Here is an 18154-nt window from a genome sequence, read left to right as displayed (position 1 = left end):
ACTAATAACTCTGCTTATTCCTGTCATGTGAACATTAGTAAAGTTTCTCTCTTTCACTGTCATATTAGCTGCTCACTTTACCTCTAGGTATTTAGCTATTACAAATTGAATGACGATGCATTCATCATCGGTGAATGGTAAATTCTCCCACTCTATTGTGCTAGGTTTTAGGATACTTCCTTGAACCTGCTGTTTGTTACAACACACTCACTGGGGACCGTTACAGTAAGGTGAGTATCTAGTAGCTTCAAAAATCATGAGGAGGACAGACTTTGTTCTTTTCAGGCATATTAGGACTCTACTTAGCTTCCTAGTACCCTGTGACCTTCTGTAACAGTTACTGAACATTTGTATACATGGCATTTCTCAGGAAAATAATTTGGTTTTCAGGTTTCTTAAAAAGCACTTCCCTTGCTCTCTGACAAACCACTTGCCCTTGTAAGCTTAAAAGCTACAAGGAGGAGGAGCAGCCTCCTGGTCTGACGAACGTTACTGTGGCAATGCCCTAGATATAATTATCATTGATTAGGTGAATGCAATGCTTACAAGCTTAGGGTTTAAAATGAGGAATACTCAAAATGACACATTTTCAAAATTGAGAAAAGAGAGAACAGTTGGATATATTAAAATGAAAAGACTGGGCCTCTCCAATCACACCCTGATACTTACCCATCGTGAGAAGCTACCTTTCAAAAGGTATAGATATGCTTATTTTTTTTTTCCTGTGCTGAGAAATGGCACTAGCACAGAGTTGGCGTACCTGGAGGTCTTACCTAGTGTTACTCTTTGAATCTGAAATGTCCTTTAAAGATCCCAGCGTTGAGGGCTTGCTTGTCAGCTGACAGATTTGAGAAGTGAGGGCTATAACTTCAAAGGCATATTAATTCATTGATAAATTTGAGTTGAATGGTCCACTAGGACACAGGTCTGGGTGGAAGGCATAGGTTACTAAGGATTTGACTCTAAGAGGCATTCTTGTCCCTAGACCATTGCTTTCTGTCCCTCTGCTTCCTGTCTAACATGAGGCAAGCCATCCTTCTCTGGCACATGTTCCCCATGACAAGATGTGCCTCAAGGGCCCAAAAACAAGAGAGCCAACAGACCACAGGCTGAAACAACCAGCAAAAAGGAATCCATTTTTATTTAAGTTCTTAGATTCAGGTGCTTTGTCACAGTGATACAAAATGGCAAACATACCTAGCATTGTGAAAGCCCTTTGATTGGTGTACTGCCGCTTCATTTTAAAAGGATAGACAAGCCCCTGGTGCCTTTCCACAGCAATGCAGGTCATAGTAAGGATCTCTGTCACAATGGCCGTGCACTGAACAAATGGCACCATCTTGCAAATGAAGGCACCTATGGCAAGAAAAGAAAAGAAAAAAAAATATATATATATATGAAAAAAATAACAGTATTTAGCCTGTCTCTTTTTTTACTGTGTAAATATCTATGCAAATGAGTCAAAGTTTAGTAAACATCCACTTGGAAAACCAGTCCTTTTTTCTAATATTAATTACAGTTTATTCACTTTGTATCCCAGCTGTAATCTCCTCCCTTTATCCCTCCCAATCCCACCCTTCCACCTTCATCTCCTCCCAGGCCATTCTCCAAGTCCACTGATAGTAGAGGTCCTCCTCCTTGTCCCTCTGACCCTAGCCTATCAGGTCTCATCAGGACTGGGTGCATTGTCTTCCTCTGTGGACTGGTAAGGCTGCTCCCCACTCAGGAGGGAGATGGTCAAAGAGCCAGCCACTGAGTTCATGTCAGAGACATGTTCCCCTTACTAGGGAACCCACTTGGACACTGAGCTGCCATGGGCTACATCTGTGCAGGGGTTCTAGATTATCTCCAAGGGGTCCTTGGTTGGAGTACCAGTCTCAGAAAAGACCTCTGGGCCCAGATTTCTTGGTTCTGTTGGTCAACTTGTGGAGTTCCTATCCTCTCCAGGTCTTTCATCTCCTTCTTTCATAAGATTCTCTGCACTCTGCCCAAAGTTTGGCTCTGAGCCTTAGCATCTGCTTTAACACCCTGCTGGGTAGAGTGTTTCAGAGGTCCTCTATGGCAGACTTCTGTCCTGTTCCCCGTTTTCTCCCTCTTCCGATGTCCGTCCAGTTTGCCTTTCTGAGTGAGGACAGAGTTATCTTACCCAGGGTCTTCCTTCTTGCTAAGTTTCTTTAGGTGTATAGATTTTAGTATGTTTTTCATATATTATACGGCTAATATCCACTTATAAGTGAGTATATACCATGTGTGTCTTTCTGCTTCTGGTATACCTCACTCAGGATGATCTTTTCTAGATTCCACCATTTACCTGCAAATTTCCTGATTTCCTTGTTTTTAGTTGCTGAATGGTATTCCACTGTGTAAATGTACCATAATTTCTGAATCCATTCCACAGTTTAGGGACATCTGGGTTGTTTCCAGATTTTGGCTATTATGAATATAGCTGCTACGAACATGGTTGAGGAAATGTCTTTGTTGTGTCTTTTTAATTGGTACAGTTAATTAATTTTAATCCTCTGCACAAGTCTTCATAATTAAAACAACAATACAGAGACAGATTAATTAAAGAAGTATGTTTGGGCTTATGCCTTCTTTCTCTATCGGACTTTAATGTTCTAACTGCTAAACAATTATGCAAGCTAAAACAATGAGGGAACAAATACATACATAATCCTGATATTAGGCAGAAAGACATTCATGTGAGTAAGTAGAGATGGGGGAACATATCTACAGTCCTAACACTCGGGAGATAAATGCTGAAGGACCCAGAGAATTTGAGTCCAGTCTCGGTTACATAATGAAATCTAAATCAGCCTGGGCTACACAGTGAAACCCTGACTCAGAAATAAAATGACAACAATGACTCTTGTTCAGGGAAGTATGACACGGTCTTAGGGTCTGAGCTGCAGGGTCAACTCTTCCCTCCCCTTTCGCATCTCTGTGAGTCATACTAAGGGAAAAACTCCAGCAGAGTCTCAGAGTATAACTTTTATTTTATTTTCTTTTTTAATTTTTCCCTGGCTCTCTGCCCAAAGCTTTATAAAAGTCTTCCAACACTAGCCTTTCAACTGACTGTGCTTCCTCTGGCATGGCTGGGCAAGACGCTGCTCTGTAAACATACTTCCCTTAGTCTGTGTGATGTTTTTAAACATCTGAATACATTGCTAAACCTGTTAGATGTTGACCTGCTCTGCCTGGCCCTTTACCATTTCAGTCATAAGCCCTGTTCTGTCGTGTCTGCTCTTCTTGGTCTCTGCGATGGCTATTCTTGGTTGTCAACTTGACTACATATGGAATTAAAGAATGAAAAGATTTTTGCTTAATTTGAAGTAGGAAGATCCACTTCTAATCAAGCAGGTTTTTGCTTGTTTGTTTGTTTAGGTAGGAAGACATGCCTTTAATCTAGATCTAATCTGCTGGAAACCTATATAAAGACATGGAAGAAGGAAGGTTTTGTTCTTTGCCTGCTTTCCTTCACCTTTCTTGCAAGACTGCTCCTTCACTGACATTAGAGCCTACTTCTTCCAGCGTATACTGAAGAACAACTGAGCCATTCAGCCCTGTGGCCTGAGAAACTACTGCATTCTTGGACCTTCCATTCACAGCCAGCCATTGTTGGGTCAGTCTGTAAGTCATTCTATAAATTCCCTTTGATACACAAAGAGAGATTTAGTCTATAAGTTGTTACCATGGAGCAGCGGTTTTTAACTTGCGGGTTGTGACCCCCTTTGGGGTTGAATGACCCTTTCACAAGAGTCTCTAGACCATTGTAAAAGACAAATATTTACATCATGAATCATTACAGTAACAAAATTACAGTTATGACGTAGGAATAAAAATAATGTTTGGTGGGGTCACCACAACATGAGGAAACATATTAAAGGGTGGCAGCATTAGGAAGGTTGAGAACCCTGTTCCAAAGAACACAGCATCTGTTCTTCTTGCCTCTTCCTAACTATTATTTGCTATCAGAGAACTAGCAAGTCATGAAGGAAACCTGAGACGTTCTATAGTCCAAATTCATGTCATACTAACGCTGCTTCTCCAAATAACATTGTATTCCTGTAGTCACCTTCAAAATGAGGCCAACCCACCTTAACAGCAGTGTTTTAATGATATTTTTATAATTCTTGAGAATTTGTTGCAAATTTTTCTCATCTCCTTTCACAAACACTCTGGCCAGCTGGGCAAACACTTCAAAGGCAGCCCCCCCCTCACTTGTACACATCCACCTGAGCCCTTCGCATGACGCTGTTTTCTCCTTGAAATGCTCCTTCTAAAATAATTTTCTCACATTGTTCACACAAATCTCCCTTAAAGTATCATTATGATGATTAATTCTGTACGTCAGATTGACTGGAATAATGAATGTATTAAACAGCCGGTGAAGCACTATTTCTGACTGTACCTATGGATGTGTTTCTGAAAGAAATTAACCTTTTGATATGTGAACTAAATAAAGATCTCTCTTCCGTGTGGATAGCCAACATCTAATCTGCTGAGCACTTAAATAAAAAGTAGGGTGGAGAGGGCAAACCCACTCTGAGACATCTGCTTTCCCTGACCTTGGACATCACATTCTAAGGCCCTTGGGGGTATACTGGAACTACACCACCAGATTTCTTGAGCCTTCAGATTCCAGAAAGCAGATAATGGGATACCTGAGCCTGAATAAGAGTGTGAGCCTTTCCCTCAAATTTAAAACTCTCCATGTACTGGATATTAGCCCTCTGTCAGATGGAGGGTTGGTGAAGATTTTTTCCCAGTTGTTTTGTTCTGATGACAGTGGTTTTTGCTTTACAGAAAGTTTTTCAGTTTCATGAGGTCCCATTTATTGATTGTTGCCCTTAGAGCCTGTGCTGTTCCTGTTCTGTTCAGGAAGTTGTCTCCTGTGCCAATGAGTTCAAGGCTCTTCTCTATTTTTCTTTGAACAGGTTTAGTGTGTCTGGTTTTATGTTGAGGTCTTTGATCCACTTGGATTTTAGTTTTGTGCAGGGTGATAAGTATGGATCTATTTGCATTTTTCTACATGTACACATCTACTTAGACCAGCACCATTTGTTAAAGATGCTGTCTTTTATCCATTGTATGCTTTTGGCTTCTTTGTCAAAAATCAGGTCTCCATGAGTGTGTGGGTTTATTTCTGGGTCTTCTATCCAATTCCATTGATCCACCATTCTGTTTCTATGCCAGTGCCATGCAATTTTTATTACTGTTGCTCTATAGTACATCTTGAGATCAGGGATGGAGATACTAATATCTAGTATATATAAAGAACTTAAGAAGTTAAACAGCAACCAATCAACTAATCCAATTAAATGGGGTACAGAGATAAAGAGAATTCTCAATGGAGGAATATCAAATGGCAGAGAAACACTTAAAGAAATGTTCAACATCCTTAGTCATTAGGGAAATGCAAATCAAAACGACCCTGAGATTTCACCTTACACCCATTAGAATGGCTAAGATAAATAACTCAAGTGACAACACATGCTGGAGAGGTTGTGGAGAAAGGAGAACCCTTCTCCACTGCTGGTGGAAATGTAAACTTGTACAACCACTTTGGAAATCAATCTGGCGCTTTTCCCAACAATTAGGAATAGTGCTTCCTCAGATCCAGCTATACCACTCCTAGGCATATATCCAAAAGACGCTCAAGTATTCAACAAGGACATCTGTTCAACCATGTTTGTAGCAGCTTTATTTGTAATAGCCAGAAGCTGTAAACAGCTCAGATGCCCCTCACTTAAAGAATAGATACAGAAATTGTGTTACATCAACACAATGGAATATTACTCAGCGATAAAAAAAAAAAAAAAGACAAGGAAATCATGAACTTTGCAGGTAAATGGTGGGAAATGGAAAAGATCATCCTGAGTGAGGTATCCAAGAAGCAAAAAGACACAAAGGGTATATACTCACTCATAAGTGGATATTAGATATATAATATAGGATAAACATGCTAAAATCTCTACACCTAAGGAAGCTAATCAGGAAGGAGGACTCTGGCTGAGATGCTCAATCCCCATTTAGAAAAGCAAAGAGGATGGATATCAGAGGAGGGAGAAAACAGGGAACAGGACAGGAGCCTACCACAGAGGGCCTCTGAAATGCTCTGCCCTGAAGGGTATCGAGGTAGATGCTGAGACTCATAGCCAAACTTTGGGCAGAGTGCAGGGAATCTTATGAAAGAAGTGGGAAATAGGAAGACCCATAGGACAGGAGTTCCACAAGGACAGCAACAGATCCAAAAAGTCTGGGCATAGGGGTCTTTTCTGAGACTGATACTCCAGCCAAGGACCACTCATGGAGATGGCCTGGAAACCCTGCACAGAGGTAGCCTATGGCAGTTCAGTATCCAAGTGGGTTCCATAGTAATGGGGACAGAGACTGTCTCTGACAGGAACTGATTGGCCTGCTCTTTGATCACCTCCCCCTGAGGGGGGAGCTGCCTTACCAGACCACAGAAGAAGACAATGCAGCCACTCCTGATGAGACCTGATAGACTAGGATCAGAGGGAAGGGGAGGAGGACCTCCCTTATCAGTGGACTGGGAGAGGGGCAGGGATGGGGAAGAGGGAGGGTGGGACTAGGAGGGGAGGAGGGAGGGAGGTACAGTGCGGATACAAAGTGAATAAACTGTAATTAATAAAAATAAAAATAACTAAATTAAAAAAACTCTTTGTATTTCTCTGTGTGTCCTGTTGATTCTGTTTCTCCAGATAACATTGGTTTCATCTTTACAATGAGGCCAACCACTTTAAAAACAGTATACATATTTTAATTTTTTAACTCATTGAAATTTTGTTATAATTTAATCTCCCCACCTCTCCTTCCAGATTCATTGTACTCTCTATACCCCACAACTTCATGTCCCATTTAAAAAAAAAAATTAACTCATTGGGACCAATTTGTGCTGTCATAAACTCCTGGGTCATCAGCTGGAGCATGACTGATCTAAACAGAAAGTATACCTCCATAGAAAACTGGCTCTCTTTTCCTCAGAAGCCAACAATAGTCCATAGACCTCCCCCCCCCCCATTTAGGGATAGAGGATTTGGACCCCTTCTCTTTCCATGCTGGACTTTTGAGCAGCTTTTTGAGTGGAGTTTTGAGTGATACTGTGTAGGCAATCACAGATGCTGTGAATTTAAGAGTGAAGAGGCCCTGCTGTGTCCAAAAGTCACTGAATCTGCCCAGTCCTCCATGACCTCTGGCTCTTAAAGTCTTTCCCCTATTTTTCAATAGTCCCTAAACCTTCAGGGTGGAAAGTGCTATAAATGTCCCATTTGTGGGTGAGCACTCCACTGATACTTATTCTCTTTACCTTGAAAAGTTGTGAGCTTCCATGTTAACTACCATCCAATGTACAAAGAAGCTTCTCTGATGAAGGCTCAGAGCTTGACTAATCTACAGGTCAAGATATGAAGTTAGAGGACAGTTTGATAACCGTAGTAGGAGGACCACTATGGGATCTCCAACCATGGGTTCTTAGATTTGAAGTCACAGGCATAAAATTCAACAGAGAACAGTTGGTTATCTCCATAATGTTTGTACCACTATTGCATCCATGAGCATGTTATCGTGCTGGTCATTAACAATGGATTTTTTTAGTTAATTAATTAATCTTTTATCTTGTATTCCTCTTATAACCTTGTATCCCCATTCCTGCTCGCCTTCCAGTTCTACCCTCCCTCCGATCTCCCTCTCCTCTATTTCTCATAAAAGGGGAGTCCCCCTTTCCATTCACCCCAGCTCATCAAGTCACATCAGGACTAAGTTTCTCCTCTTCCCCTGTGGCCTGGCAAGGCGATCCTGTCATGGGGAAGTGATAAAAAAGCTCAATAGAGTTCATGTTAATTGTAGTCCCCACATGAGGACCTACATGAAGCCTAGCTGCCCACTGGCTACATTTTCTATGGAGTTCTAGCTCCAGCCCATGCATGGTTCTTGGCTAATGCTTCAGCCTCATCGAGGCCCCCTGGACCCTGCTTAGTTCGCTTTGTTGGTCTTCTTGTGGAGCTCTTCTCACCTCCAGCTCCTTTTCTCTTTCCTCCCACTTTCAACAAGACTCCCTATTCATCACTCAGTGTTTGGCTATGAGTCTAAGTATCTCTTTTGAGGCACTGGATAGAGCTAGAAAAGATCATCCTGAGTGAGGTAACTCAGACCCACAAAGACACACATGGTATGTACTCACTTATAAGTGGATTTTAGCCATACAGTATAGGATAAACTACTACAAGGTAGAGACCCAAAGAGGATGAGTAACATGGAGGATCCAAAGAAGGATGCATAAATCTCACTTAGAAGGGGAAATAAGATAGAAAGAGGTAGTGGTCAAAGAGAGGGAACAAAGTCACAGAGGGGATGCAGAGAAATATAAGGGTGGAGATCAGACCTGGGAAGAGTGAAGGTGAGAGGGCAGAAGGCCTGTAGAGAAAAGAGAGACTGAGGGTGGGTTCATCTCTGTGACGAGCTGGAGGCCTAAGTCAGGGTAGGCTCCTCAGAGGATAGTAGAAGGACTCAAGCAGAGACTCCTAGTAGCAGAGTCCATTGAGACAGAAGAGGACACACTGTAACTAGACTAGTCTCCTAGTAGAAGGTGAGGAACACCAACCCACCCACAAAAACGTCAACCCAAAATTTACCCTGCCTACAAGATGTGAAGGCATAAAGATAGAGCAGAGGGAATGTCCAACCAATGCCTGGCCCAACCAAAGACCCACCCTATGGGGAAATGCCAACCCCTGACACTGTTAATAAAGGCTCTGCTAAGCTTGCAGACAGGAGGTTAACAGTGGAAATTTTAATGGAACTCTGTCCTGGTCCAGTGCCATCTCTTCTCATTCTTTTAAAAATCTTTTGCCACACATTTTTAATGTTATATAAATGCATATTAATAAATGGATGATACATGTAGATTTTTGTTAATTTGTTTTATTACTTATTGAAAAATTCTCTACTCATAATAGATATTTGTTGATTTTATCCATTGATAAATTCCTAATATTTAGAACAGCTCAGTAAGCATTCCAGTTGATGACAATAACTTACAAAGAGTTCTCAATGTGAAAAAGGTATCCCATTCAATTTTAGAAGCTCTGATTGAAAACTGTTTTTTAGTTCTAATCACTTCTAATTTTGTTGTCAGAGTTTCAAAACAAACCAACAATCTTTTCTTAATATTTGGCTCCTCACATATTTCCACCCTTCCTCTTTTCTAATTGACTCTTTTAGATGTTCTTCATTTGAAACTCTTTTCAGAATTTTTGTGGTAGTGTGAATGAAAATGGCCCCCATAGGCTCATATGGAGGGTCCCTATTAGGAGGTGTGGTCTTGTTGGAATAGGTGTGGCCTTGTTGGAGGACAAATACCACTGGGAGTGGACTTTGAGGTTTCAGATGCTCAAGCCAGGCTCAGTGCCACTCTCGCATCCTGCTGCCTGCTGATCTGGATATAGAACTCTCACCTACCTCTCCAGCACCATGTCTGCCTGTATGCTTCCATGCTTCCCAATATGACGATAATAAACTAAACCTCTGAACTGTAAGCCTGCCCCAATTAACTACTTTCCTTCATAAGATTTGCTGTGGTCATAGTAGCTCTTCACGGCAAAAAAAAAAAAAAACCCTAACTAAGACATCTATCAACTCCCTGGATGATTAAACTCAAGTTAGAGGTGACCTGGACAGAAACTGAGAGACTTTCTTGTGTTGCAAGCTTACATCAACCTTTGTGTTAGACTTTTCACATTACTGAGTCTGGGGACCCTGAAATCAATGAAACAAACTGGGTCCACTGAGTGGAAATTTTTGTTAATTCACTCCCCTCTGTTGATTAAGAAAATACAGACCTGGAGAGGTAACTACAGATATTACTCCTTTCGTCATTCTTTTTGGAACTCTAAATGACAACCGAAGATTCAACCCTACTCATTTCCATTCCCTGTTACAGATTCCCAAATCATAGTTCTGTTCTAAATTAAGGTCCTTCCTTGTTCCAGATGACAGGTGAGAATTCAAGTGCAGAAATTTACCATCAGTGCTCTAAATGTTTCTAAGTCTCGAGAGCTATTATGGTATCAGTCAATCAACTTACTTCGAATCCTGTTTTGAGTATGATACATGAAAAAAAAAAGACTAAACTTGTAAGCCCATCTTGAAGAAAAAACTTTTCTCTGTTGTTTTGATCAAATTATTTATAAGAAATGTTGAGACAGTTCAAGGATAAAGGAACAACCAGGAGTCATTTCTTATAGTATAAACACATTAATTATCAGTATGTTTTAGGAAGAACTACCCAAATAAATCAGAAGCTTTGTGGCAGTGTATCTCATTATAAATGCATTTGTTTTATCCATTTTGCTAAGATAGAATATTTCCTGAAGTTATGATGTACTCTGACCTTAACTTATATGATTAGCCACTCTGAGTCTCAATTTTATCCTTTATAAAAAGGTTTTAGTAATAGTCATCCACCATAAGACCCATGTATTTCATAAAATGCCCATAAACCAAGTATAGAGTGTATCTTTCATGAACTGCAGCTGTATGCTATGGTCAGGCTGGGTTTTGAGCCCTAACTAGGCAAGTTAGCCCTAGCAGGCAAGCATAGTTAGATCTAGCTGTGTTTTGACAGAATGCAATAGAGATGTAAGGGGCTTTGCGGTGGTGTGGCTGTATGTATCCTAAAAGATCTACACTTTGTGTTACTAATTACCTCTGACCACCCTTGGGCATTGCCTGTTTGGGGGTTCATTACTACATCTTTATACTGACCCCACAGACCTCCAAAATACCTACCAGTGTGCTCCCTTCAGCTCCTTCTTTATCAGCTGTTGTTTGAAATAAACTAAACTTACTTGATATGCTGTTTTTGCTACCTTTTGGTTGACAAGATAGATTTGTGGGTGCTGGGAATAGAACTTATGTCTACACATTGGGAAATCACGGCAATTTAAACCAGTGGTTTTCAACCTTCAAAATGCTGCAACACTTCTCTACAGTTCCTCATGCTGTGGTGACTCCAACCATAAAACTATTTCATTGTAGGGCGGGAGGGCTGGCTCAGTACTTAGGAGCACCGACTGTTCTTCCAAAGGACCCAGGTTCAATTCTCAGCACCCACACGGCAGCACAACTGTCTAACTCCAGTTCCAGGAGATCTGACACCATCATGCACGTACATACATACATACATACATACATACATACATACATACATACATACATACAAGCAGGTAGAAAACCAATGTACATAAAATTTCTAAATAAATAAATCATAAAATGCAGAAAAAGAAATTATTTCATTGCTACTTCATAACTGCAATTTTCTGCTGTTACGCATCTTAATGTAAATATCTGATATGCAGGACATTTAATATGAGACCCACAGATTAAGAACTGCTAATTTAAATTATTCACAGCAAAGACAACTATATAATAAATATTTTCAAAAACATGAGCTGCCTTCCTCTTCCTGACCTCAACCTTCTTGATATGGTTTTTCCATGACTTTTGAACTTTTGCTAATATAGGAGAGGGGGAAGAGCTTTGTTACAGGAAAAAAAGCCTTTCTGAAGGACAAACAGGCATGGAGAGGTCAGCGAGCCTGGATTTCTGCAGAGAAAGTCCTCTATTCCTGGAACCAGGCAGAGACATGGCAGACTAGCATAGAAAACTTGCAGGTAGACATGGCTCCAGAAGGAGAGATGTTTCCTGAATCCATGGGAGAAAAGAGAAGCTGTCTACTGTAGTGAGAGGGCACACATACTAGGTGAGAACAGAGAGCGAGATGAAATAGGCAGGAGAGAAAGGGAGACTTGGACTGGGAAGGAGAGGTTGGGTAGAGAGAGCAGAACTGCAGACGTGACACCCTGCTCATGGCTCAGTCCGATGTCACCTTATAGGTGCTACCTGCTGCCTGGAGAGACGCTCAACTCACAGGCACACAGCCCTTGAGCATGGCTGTGTGTGTATCATGATGTCTGTACTAAAATAACTGCTTGCTGTATGACCATTACTGTGACAGATACTCTTAGGTTTACTTGTCATCTCCTTTTTATTACTTGAAATGAGACTAGTATTCATACGCAATTGTAAAAAGAGAAAATGTATGGAATGCTCTTTTGGATACTTTACATAAAGAATGAGGAAAGGAGTCTTCTAAACTTGATTTTTATTAAATATATATATATATTTAATATATATATAATATATATATAATATATATATATATTATATATATGGAGTCATTAGTAATGACAACATCCAGGTCATTTGCTAGACTCACAGAAGCCATTGCATTTTTCAGTAGAACGTTCCTTTGCATCCGTGCCAGTTTATGTAACTCTAGTCACTAAGGAAGACCTGGGAAGATTCCAGGTTTATTACAAATAAGTCAGTTTTAAAACTGACACACAGACTTTAGTATGAATACAAGTTTTCACCTAATTAAAACCATATCCTAAATCTATTTCTAACCTTGTTGATGACTGTGTGCTTGGTTTAAAAAAAGCTACTGCATCTTTTCAACAGCACATACATCACTGTGCAATTTTTTTCCTAGGTTTTTTGAGACAGGGTTTCTCTGTGTAGCCTTGGCTGTCCTGCATTCACTTTGTACACCAGGCTGGCTTGAACTCACAGAGATCTACCTGCTTCTGTCTCTCTGAGTGCTGGGATTATAGGATGCATTCTTCTTTGCTTCTTGTTTTATTTTTGAAACTGTATTTTTATTACATTTCTCCCTTCTCTTTCCTCCCTGCTAACTCTCCCTTGCTTTCCCTCAAATCCATGGTCTCTCTTTTCACCAATTCTTCTTGTATGGATGTATGTTTCTGTATAAACATACGTATTCCCAAATATAACCCACCGAGTCCACACAATGTTACTTGTATGTATGTTTTCAAGGCTGACTGGAACGGGACAACCAGTTGGTGTGATCTGCCCTAGGGTAGGCCACCTCTGCTGCTCCCAGCTTTCCTCAGTTGCCTATAGTTCTTTTTCTGTAGGGTCGGGGCCTTGTGGGTTTCACCCTGTGCATATTGCAGGTTCATTCCTGTCCTATTTAGCCCACATTTGAGTGATCCTGTTGGTGAGATTTTTAAAGGTGGAGTTTCTGATAATACTAGGGTACATAATGTCAGAGCAAACTTTCTAAGCCTCTGGCTCTTAAATCTTTTCACCCCCTCTTTTAAAATGTTCCCTGAGCCTAAGGTGAGGAGGTATTTTCTACACATATCCATTGGGACTGGGATCCACAACTCAACTTATTGATTGTTTGTGGGGTTTTTGTGGTTGTCTGTCTGTGTCAAATGCTTATAAATTACTGTAAGGGACTGTGGTGGTTTAGTAAATTATTGGTTGTAGATTCTCTTCTAATAATCAGGATTCCATTAGCACGGTCAGTTACCTAGGTTTTCAGTACCAGCCTTGTTATTCATCATCTTGAGCTTGTCTTAAGGGCCATTAGAGCGCTATTGGTTACCTGAAAGTCTGTATGTTATCATGCACCTGTAGGGTCACCATGCCATGCTGATCATTGAGATGCTTCATAGATGTGAAATCTCTGTAGGACTGTTGATGATTCCATCCTTTGGAAGCTTGCATGGTGCCTTCTGGAACCACTATAAACAGTACTCAAAAAGTAGGCTTTGAAGTCAATTGCAGCTCATGGGCCTCTGGACACTTTTTCTGAAGGGTGTAAAGTTCTTAAAAAGAGGAAATTACCTTCCACCCCTCAGGAGTAACCACGGGCAATAGCAACAACCTATAATGTTTAGGGAGTCTATTGAACCACTCTGACCAACCACTCAACAAAGGGCTTCTCATGCCTGTATTGAGGCTTTTGTTAGATGTTCTTCAGCGATCAGATGGAACACTGTCAGCCCAAATGGAAGTTTTTTATTTAAAATACCTATGTATTTAATACACCAATTTGTGTATATTATGACTATTTTATGTAGATAGTAAATAGTGTGATTCCTTATGACTTTTTCAGATAAACTTACTATTATTCTCCTCTGTCCTCCTTCTGTCTTTATCTCCCTTCTTCTCCCTCAACAGAGCCTCTTCTCCCCCCTGAATTCAGATCACTTGTACCATCATGTTTCCCTCTCCATCGCTCCCCACCCCCAAGCCCCACAATAGTTCTTTTGAACTTTCCTGGTTTCTGCAGTTACTCAGGTTTTATACTCACATCTGAAGATTTGTAGCTAGGAACCTCAGATTGGAAAGAACATAAAACATTTGTTCTTCTGGGTCAGAGTTACCTCACTCAATATAATGTTTTCTAATTCCATCCATTGTATACAAACTGTTATTTAATTTTTCATTATATCTGAATAGTATTCCATATATACAATATTGTACTGAAAATAATTTTTCTTGTAATAACCAGAACCTGGAAACAACCCAGATGTCCCTCAACGGAGGAATGGATACAGAAATTGTGGTATTTTTACACAATGGAATACTACTCAGCAATCAAAAACCAGGAAATCATGAAATTTGCAGGCAATTGGTGGGATCTAGAAAAGATCATTCTGAGTGAGGTATCCCAGAAGGAGAAAGACACACATGGTATATACTCACTCATATAGTCCTATAAGATATGATAAACATAATGAACTCTATACACCTAAAGAAGACAAACAAGAAAGAGGCCCCGGGGTAAGATGATCAATCCTTACTTAGAAAGACAAATGGGATGTGCATTGGACATAGGAGAATATAAGTAACAGGACAGGAGCCTACCACAGAGGGCCCCTGAAAGACTCTACCTAGCAGTGTATAAAAGCAGATACTAAGACTCATAACCAAACCTTCAGCAGAGTTCAGGAAATCATATGAAAGAAGGGGGAGTTAGTATGATGTAGAAAGGATAGGAGCTCCACAAGGACCAAATATATCTGGGCACAGGGGTCTTTAATGAGACTGACACTCCACCAAGGACCATGTATGGATATAACCTAGACCCTTTGCTCAGATGTAGCCCATGGTAGCTCAGTTATTGGTTTCCCATAGTAAGGGGAACAGAGACTATTTCTGACAGGAACTCAATGGCAGGCTCTTTGACCTCCCCACCCTCCAAGGGAGAAGCAGTCCTGTTAGGCCACAGAGGGGGACTTTACAGCCAGTCCTGAAGATACCTGATAAAACAAGGTCAGATGAAAGGGGAAGAGGTCCTCCCCAATCAGTGGGCTTGGAAAGGGGCAGGGAGGAGATGAGGGAGGGAGTGAGGAAGGGAGGGGTTGGGAGGGAATGAGGGAGTGGGATACAGTTAATAAAATGTAACTAATAATAAAAAATAAAATAAAGAAAATAATTTTAAATAATAAATTTAAAATAATATAGTATATTCTGATCATGGTTTCTCTTCCATCATCTCCTCCCAGATCCTTCCCATGTCTGTACCCACCCAACTACATGCTGTCTTTTTCTATCTCTTTAGAAAACAGCCTAGACAAGACCAATTAAAAAATCAAACACAATAAAACAATGCAATCAGAAACAAAACAAAACCAAAGAAAAATCACAAGAAATGAAGACAGATACACACACACACACACACACACACACACACACACACACACCCCGTTTTTTTTTTAAACCCACAAAGTTTGAAACCATACTAAATAAGCAAAAGAAAACTAAGGTTAAAAGAAAAAATTCTCAAAGAAATTATAAGACAAAACATTTCAAAACATGCCATAGAGTTTGTTTTGTGTCTGTCATCTATTGCTGGTTGTGAGGCCTGCCCTCAAGTATAGTTTATATAGTTTTACAGTGAGACTTCCTTTATAAGTGGTTATCGATCAGAGATACCTTTTGGATTAGGGATGGGGTCCCCTCTCAGCATTGGGACCTGTGCTGGCTAGTTTTATGTCAACTTGACACAAGCTGAAGTCATCTGAAGGGAGGGAATGTCAATTAAAAAAAAACAACAAATCTTCATAAGGTTGTAGGTAGGCCTATAAGGTATTTTTCTAATTAGTGATTAATGGGGGAGGACCCAGCCCATTGTAGGTGGTGTGATCTCTAGGCTGGCAGTCCTGGGTTCTATGAGAATGCAGGCTGGAAAAGCTAAGAGGAGCAAGCCGGTAAGCAGCACTCTTCCATGGCTTCTGTATCAGCTCTTGCCTCCAGGTTCCTGTCCTGAGTTCTTTTGATGATGAACAGTGCTATGGAAGTGTAAAACCAATTAACCCAAGCTATTTTGGTCATGGTGTTTCATTGAAGCAAGCAAAACCCTAAGACAGACCCCTCTGGCTTAGAACTATGTAGGCCCCTGTGTGTTTCCACAGTCTCTGCGAATTTATACATGTGTTAGTCCTGCTGTGTCTGGAAGGCAGAGTTTTCCTATGGTCTTCCATCGCTACTGACTCTTCCAATCTTTGTACTTCCCTTTGACAGAGCTGCTAAGTCCTGAGAGAAAGATACTGATGAAAAGAAGCTGTGATCATCAGTAAAGGTTAAAGTTAGTTATTTGATAAGTCTTTTGCATAAAATTTCTCATTAGATATATAAAGACTCCATGTCATGGAAAGGCTGGTACCTGATCATCAGTAAAACATGTATTTGTCAAAGAAAGAAAGAGAAAGGAAGGGAGAAAGGGAGGGAAGAAGGGAGAGAGGGAAGGAAGAAAGGAAGGAAGGAAGGAAGGAAGGAAGGAAGGAAGAAAGAAAGAAAGAAAGAAAGAAAGAAAGAAAGAAAGAAAGAAAGAAAGAAAGAAAGAAAGAAAGTTCAGTTGGAGGCTGGAGAGATGGCTTAGTGTATAAGAGCACTGTCTGCTCTTCCAGAGGTCCTGAGTTCAATTCCCAGAAGTTATATAGTGGCTTACCACTACCTATACTGGGATTTGATGCCCTCTTCTGGCATATAAATGCAGATAGAACACTCATATACACAAAATAAATAAATTTTTTTTAAGAGAGAAAGAAAATGTCCCACTTAGAACTGACTATTCCAAGGCCCCTCACTCTCTGCACATTGACCAATTTTGGATCTTTGTATTGAAAACTTCTCTGGCGATGGCTAAGTAAGATACTATCTGTGAGTATAGCAGATGTTGTCAGGAATCATCTTATTAATATGTTACTTTAGCAGAACAATTGGGATTGTTTTTTCCCTAGGTCTATGCCTATATAGTCAGGCTCTTGGCTGACAAAGCAGTGTCGGACATGGGTTCCGTGTCAAGCAGTGAGCCTTAAATCCAGTCAAATCCTTTCATCTGCTGAAGAACATTCAGTTGTTTTGATTTCTTCCCTTACTGTGAACAGAGCAGTAATAAACATGGTTGAGCAAGTATCTGGACTTGGATGTCAAGTCCTTTGGTCATGTGCCAAGGAGTGGTGTAGCTGGTAAAGTTAAATAAGGATGAATATTGGATACAGGTTGGTTGATTTATGCAGTGATTTACTGAAAGTGCTGCTTGTACTGCTTATCTGCTAATCATGACTTCGCTTGCTCCCTGACCTACAGAAAAGGCTGAAACATTGCACCGCTGCCTTTAGCAACTTGCTGATTGCCATGGATGCTTCTGTCATGTGCTAGATTTCTCTTTAGCTTTGTGTGGATTCTCCACTCTGATCTCCGAGTGGATGCACCAGTTACCACCTCTCCATCGGTGGGTGTGTTTCTTGTATTTCAGTCTTGTTCTTTTTTTTTTTTAAATCTTTTATTTATTTTTTATTAATTACACTTTATTCATTTTGTATCCCCCCATAAGCCCCTCCCTCCTCCCCTGCCAATCCCACCCTCCCTCCCCTTTCTGCATGCATGCCACTCCCCAAGTCCACTGATAGGGGAGGTCCTCCTCTCCTTCTTTCTGATCTTAGTCTATCAGTTCTCATCAAAAGTGGCTGCATTGTCCTCTACTGTGGCCTGGTAAGGCTGCTCCCCCCCAGGGGGAAGTGATCAAAGAGCAGGCCAATCAGATTATGTCAGAGGCAGTCCCTCTTCCCATTACTATGTAACCCACTTGGACACTGAACTGCCATGGGCTACACCTGTGCAGGGGTTCCAGGTCATCTCCACGAATAGTCCTTGGTTGGAGTAGGAGTCCCTGGGAAGTTCCCTGTGTTCAAATTATCTTGTTCTGTTGCTCTGCTTGTGGAGTTCCCGTTCCCTCCAGCTCTTACTATTT

General features: G+C 40.8%; 1 protein-coding gene across 1 annotated transcript in view; it reads right to left on the bottom strand.

The window, feature by feature from the left end:
• Positions 1-18154, bottom strand: part of LOC129680936 (pyroglutamylated RF-amide peptide receptor-like) — a 76551-nt gene that overhangs the window by 10428 nt on the left and 47969 nt on the right. Inside the window, exon 2 of the mRNA XM_055612816.1 lies at positions 1198-1356. Coding sequence (XP_055468791.1) covers positions 1198-1356 — 159 coding nt within the window. The remainder of the gene's footprint in view (positions 1-1197; positions 1357-18154) is intronic.

Source organism: Psammomys obesus, unplaced genomic scaffold (assembly GCF_907164565.1).
Source record: "Psammomys obesus unplaced genomic scaffold, mPsaObe1.curated_primary_1811, whole genome shotgun sequence".
Classification (NCBI taxonomy): Eukaryota; Metazoa; Chordata; class Mammalia; order Rodentia; family Muridae; genus Psammomys; species Psammomys obesus.
The sequence above is the reverse complement of the archived record's forward strand: the minus strand, read 5'-3'. Positions and strand labels throughout refer to the sequence as shown.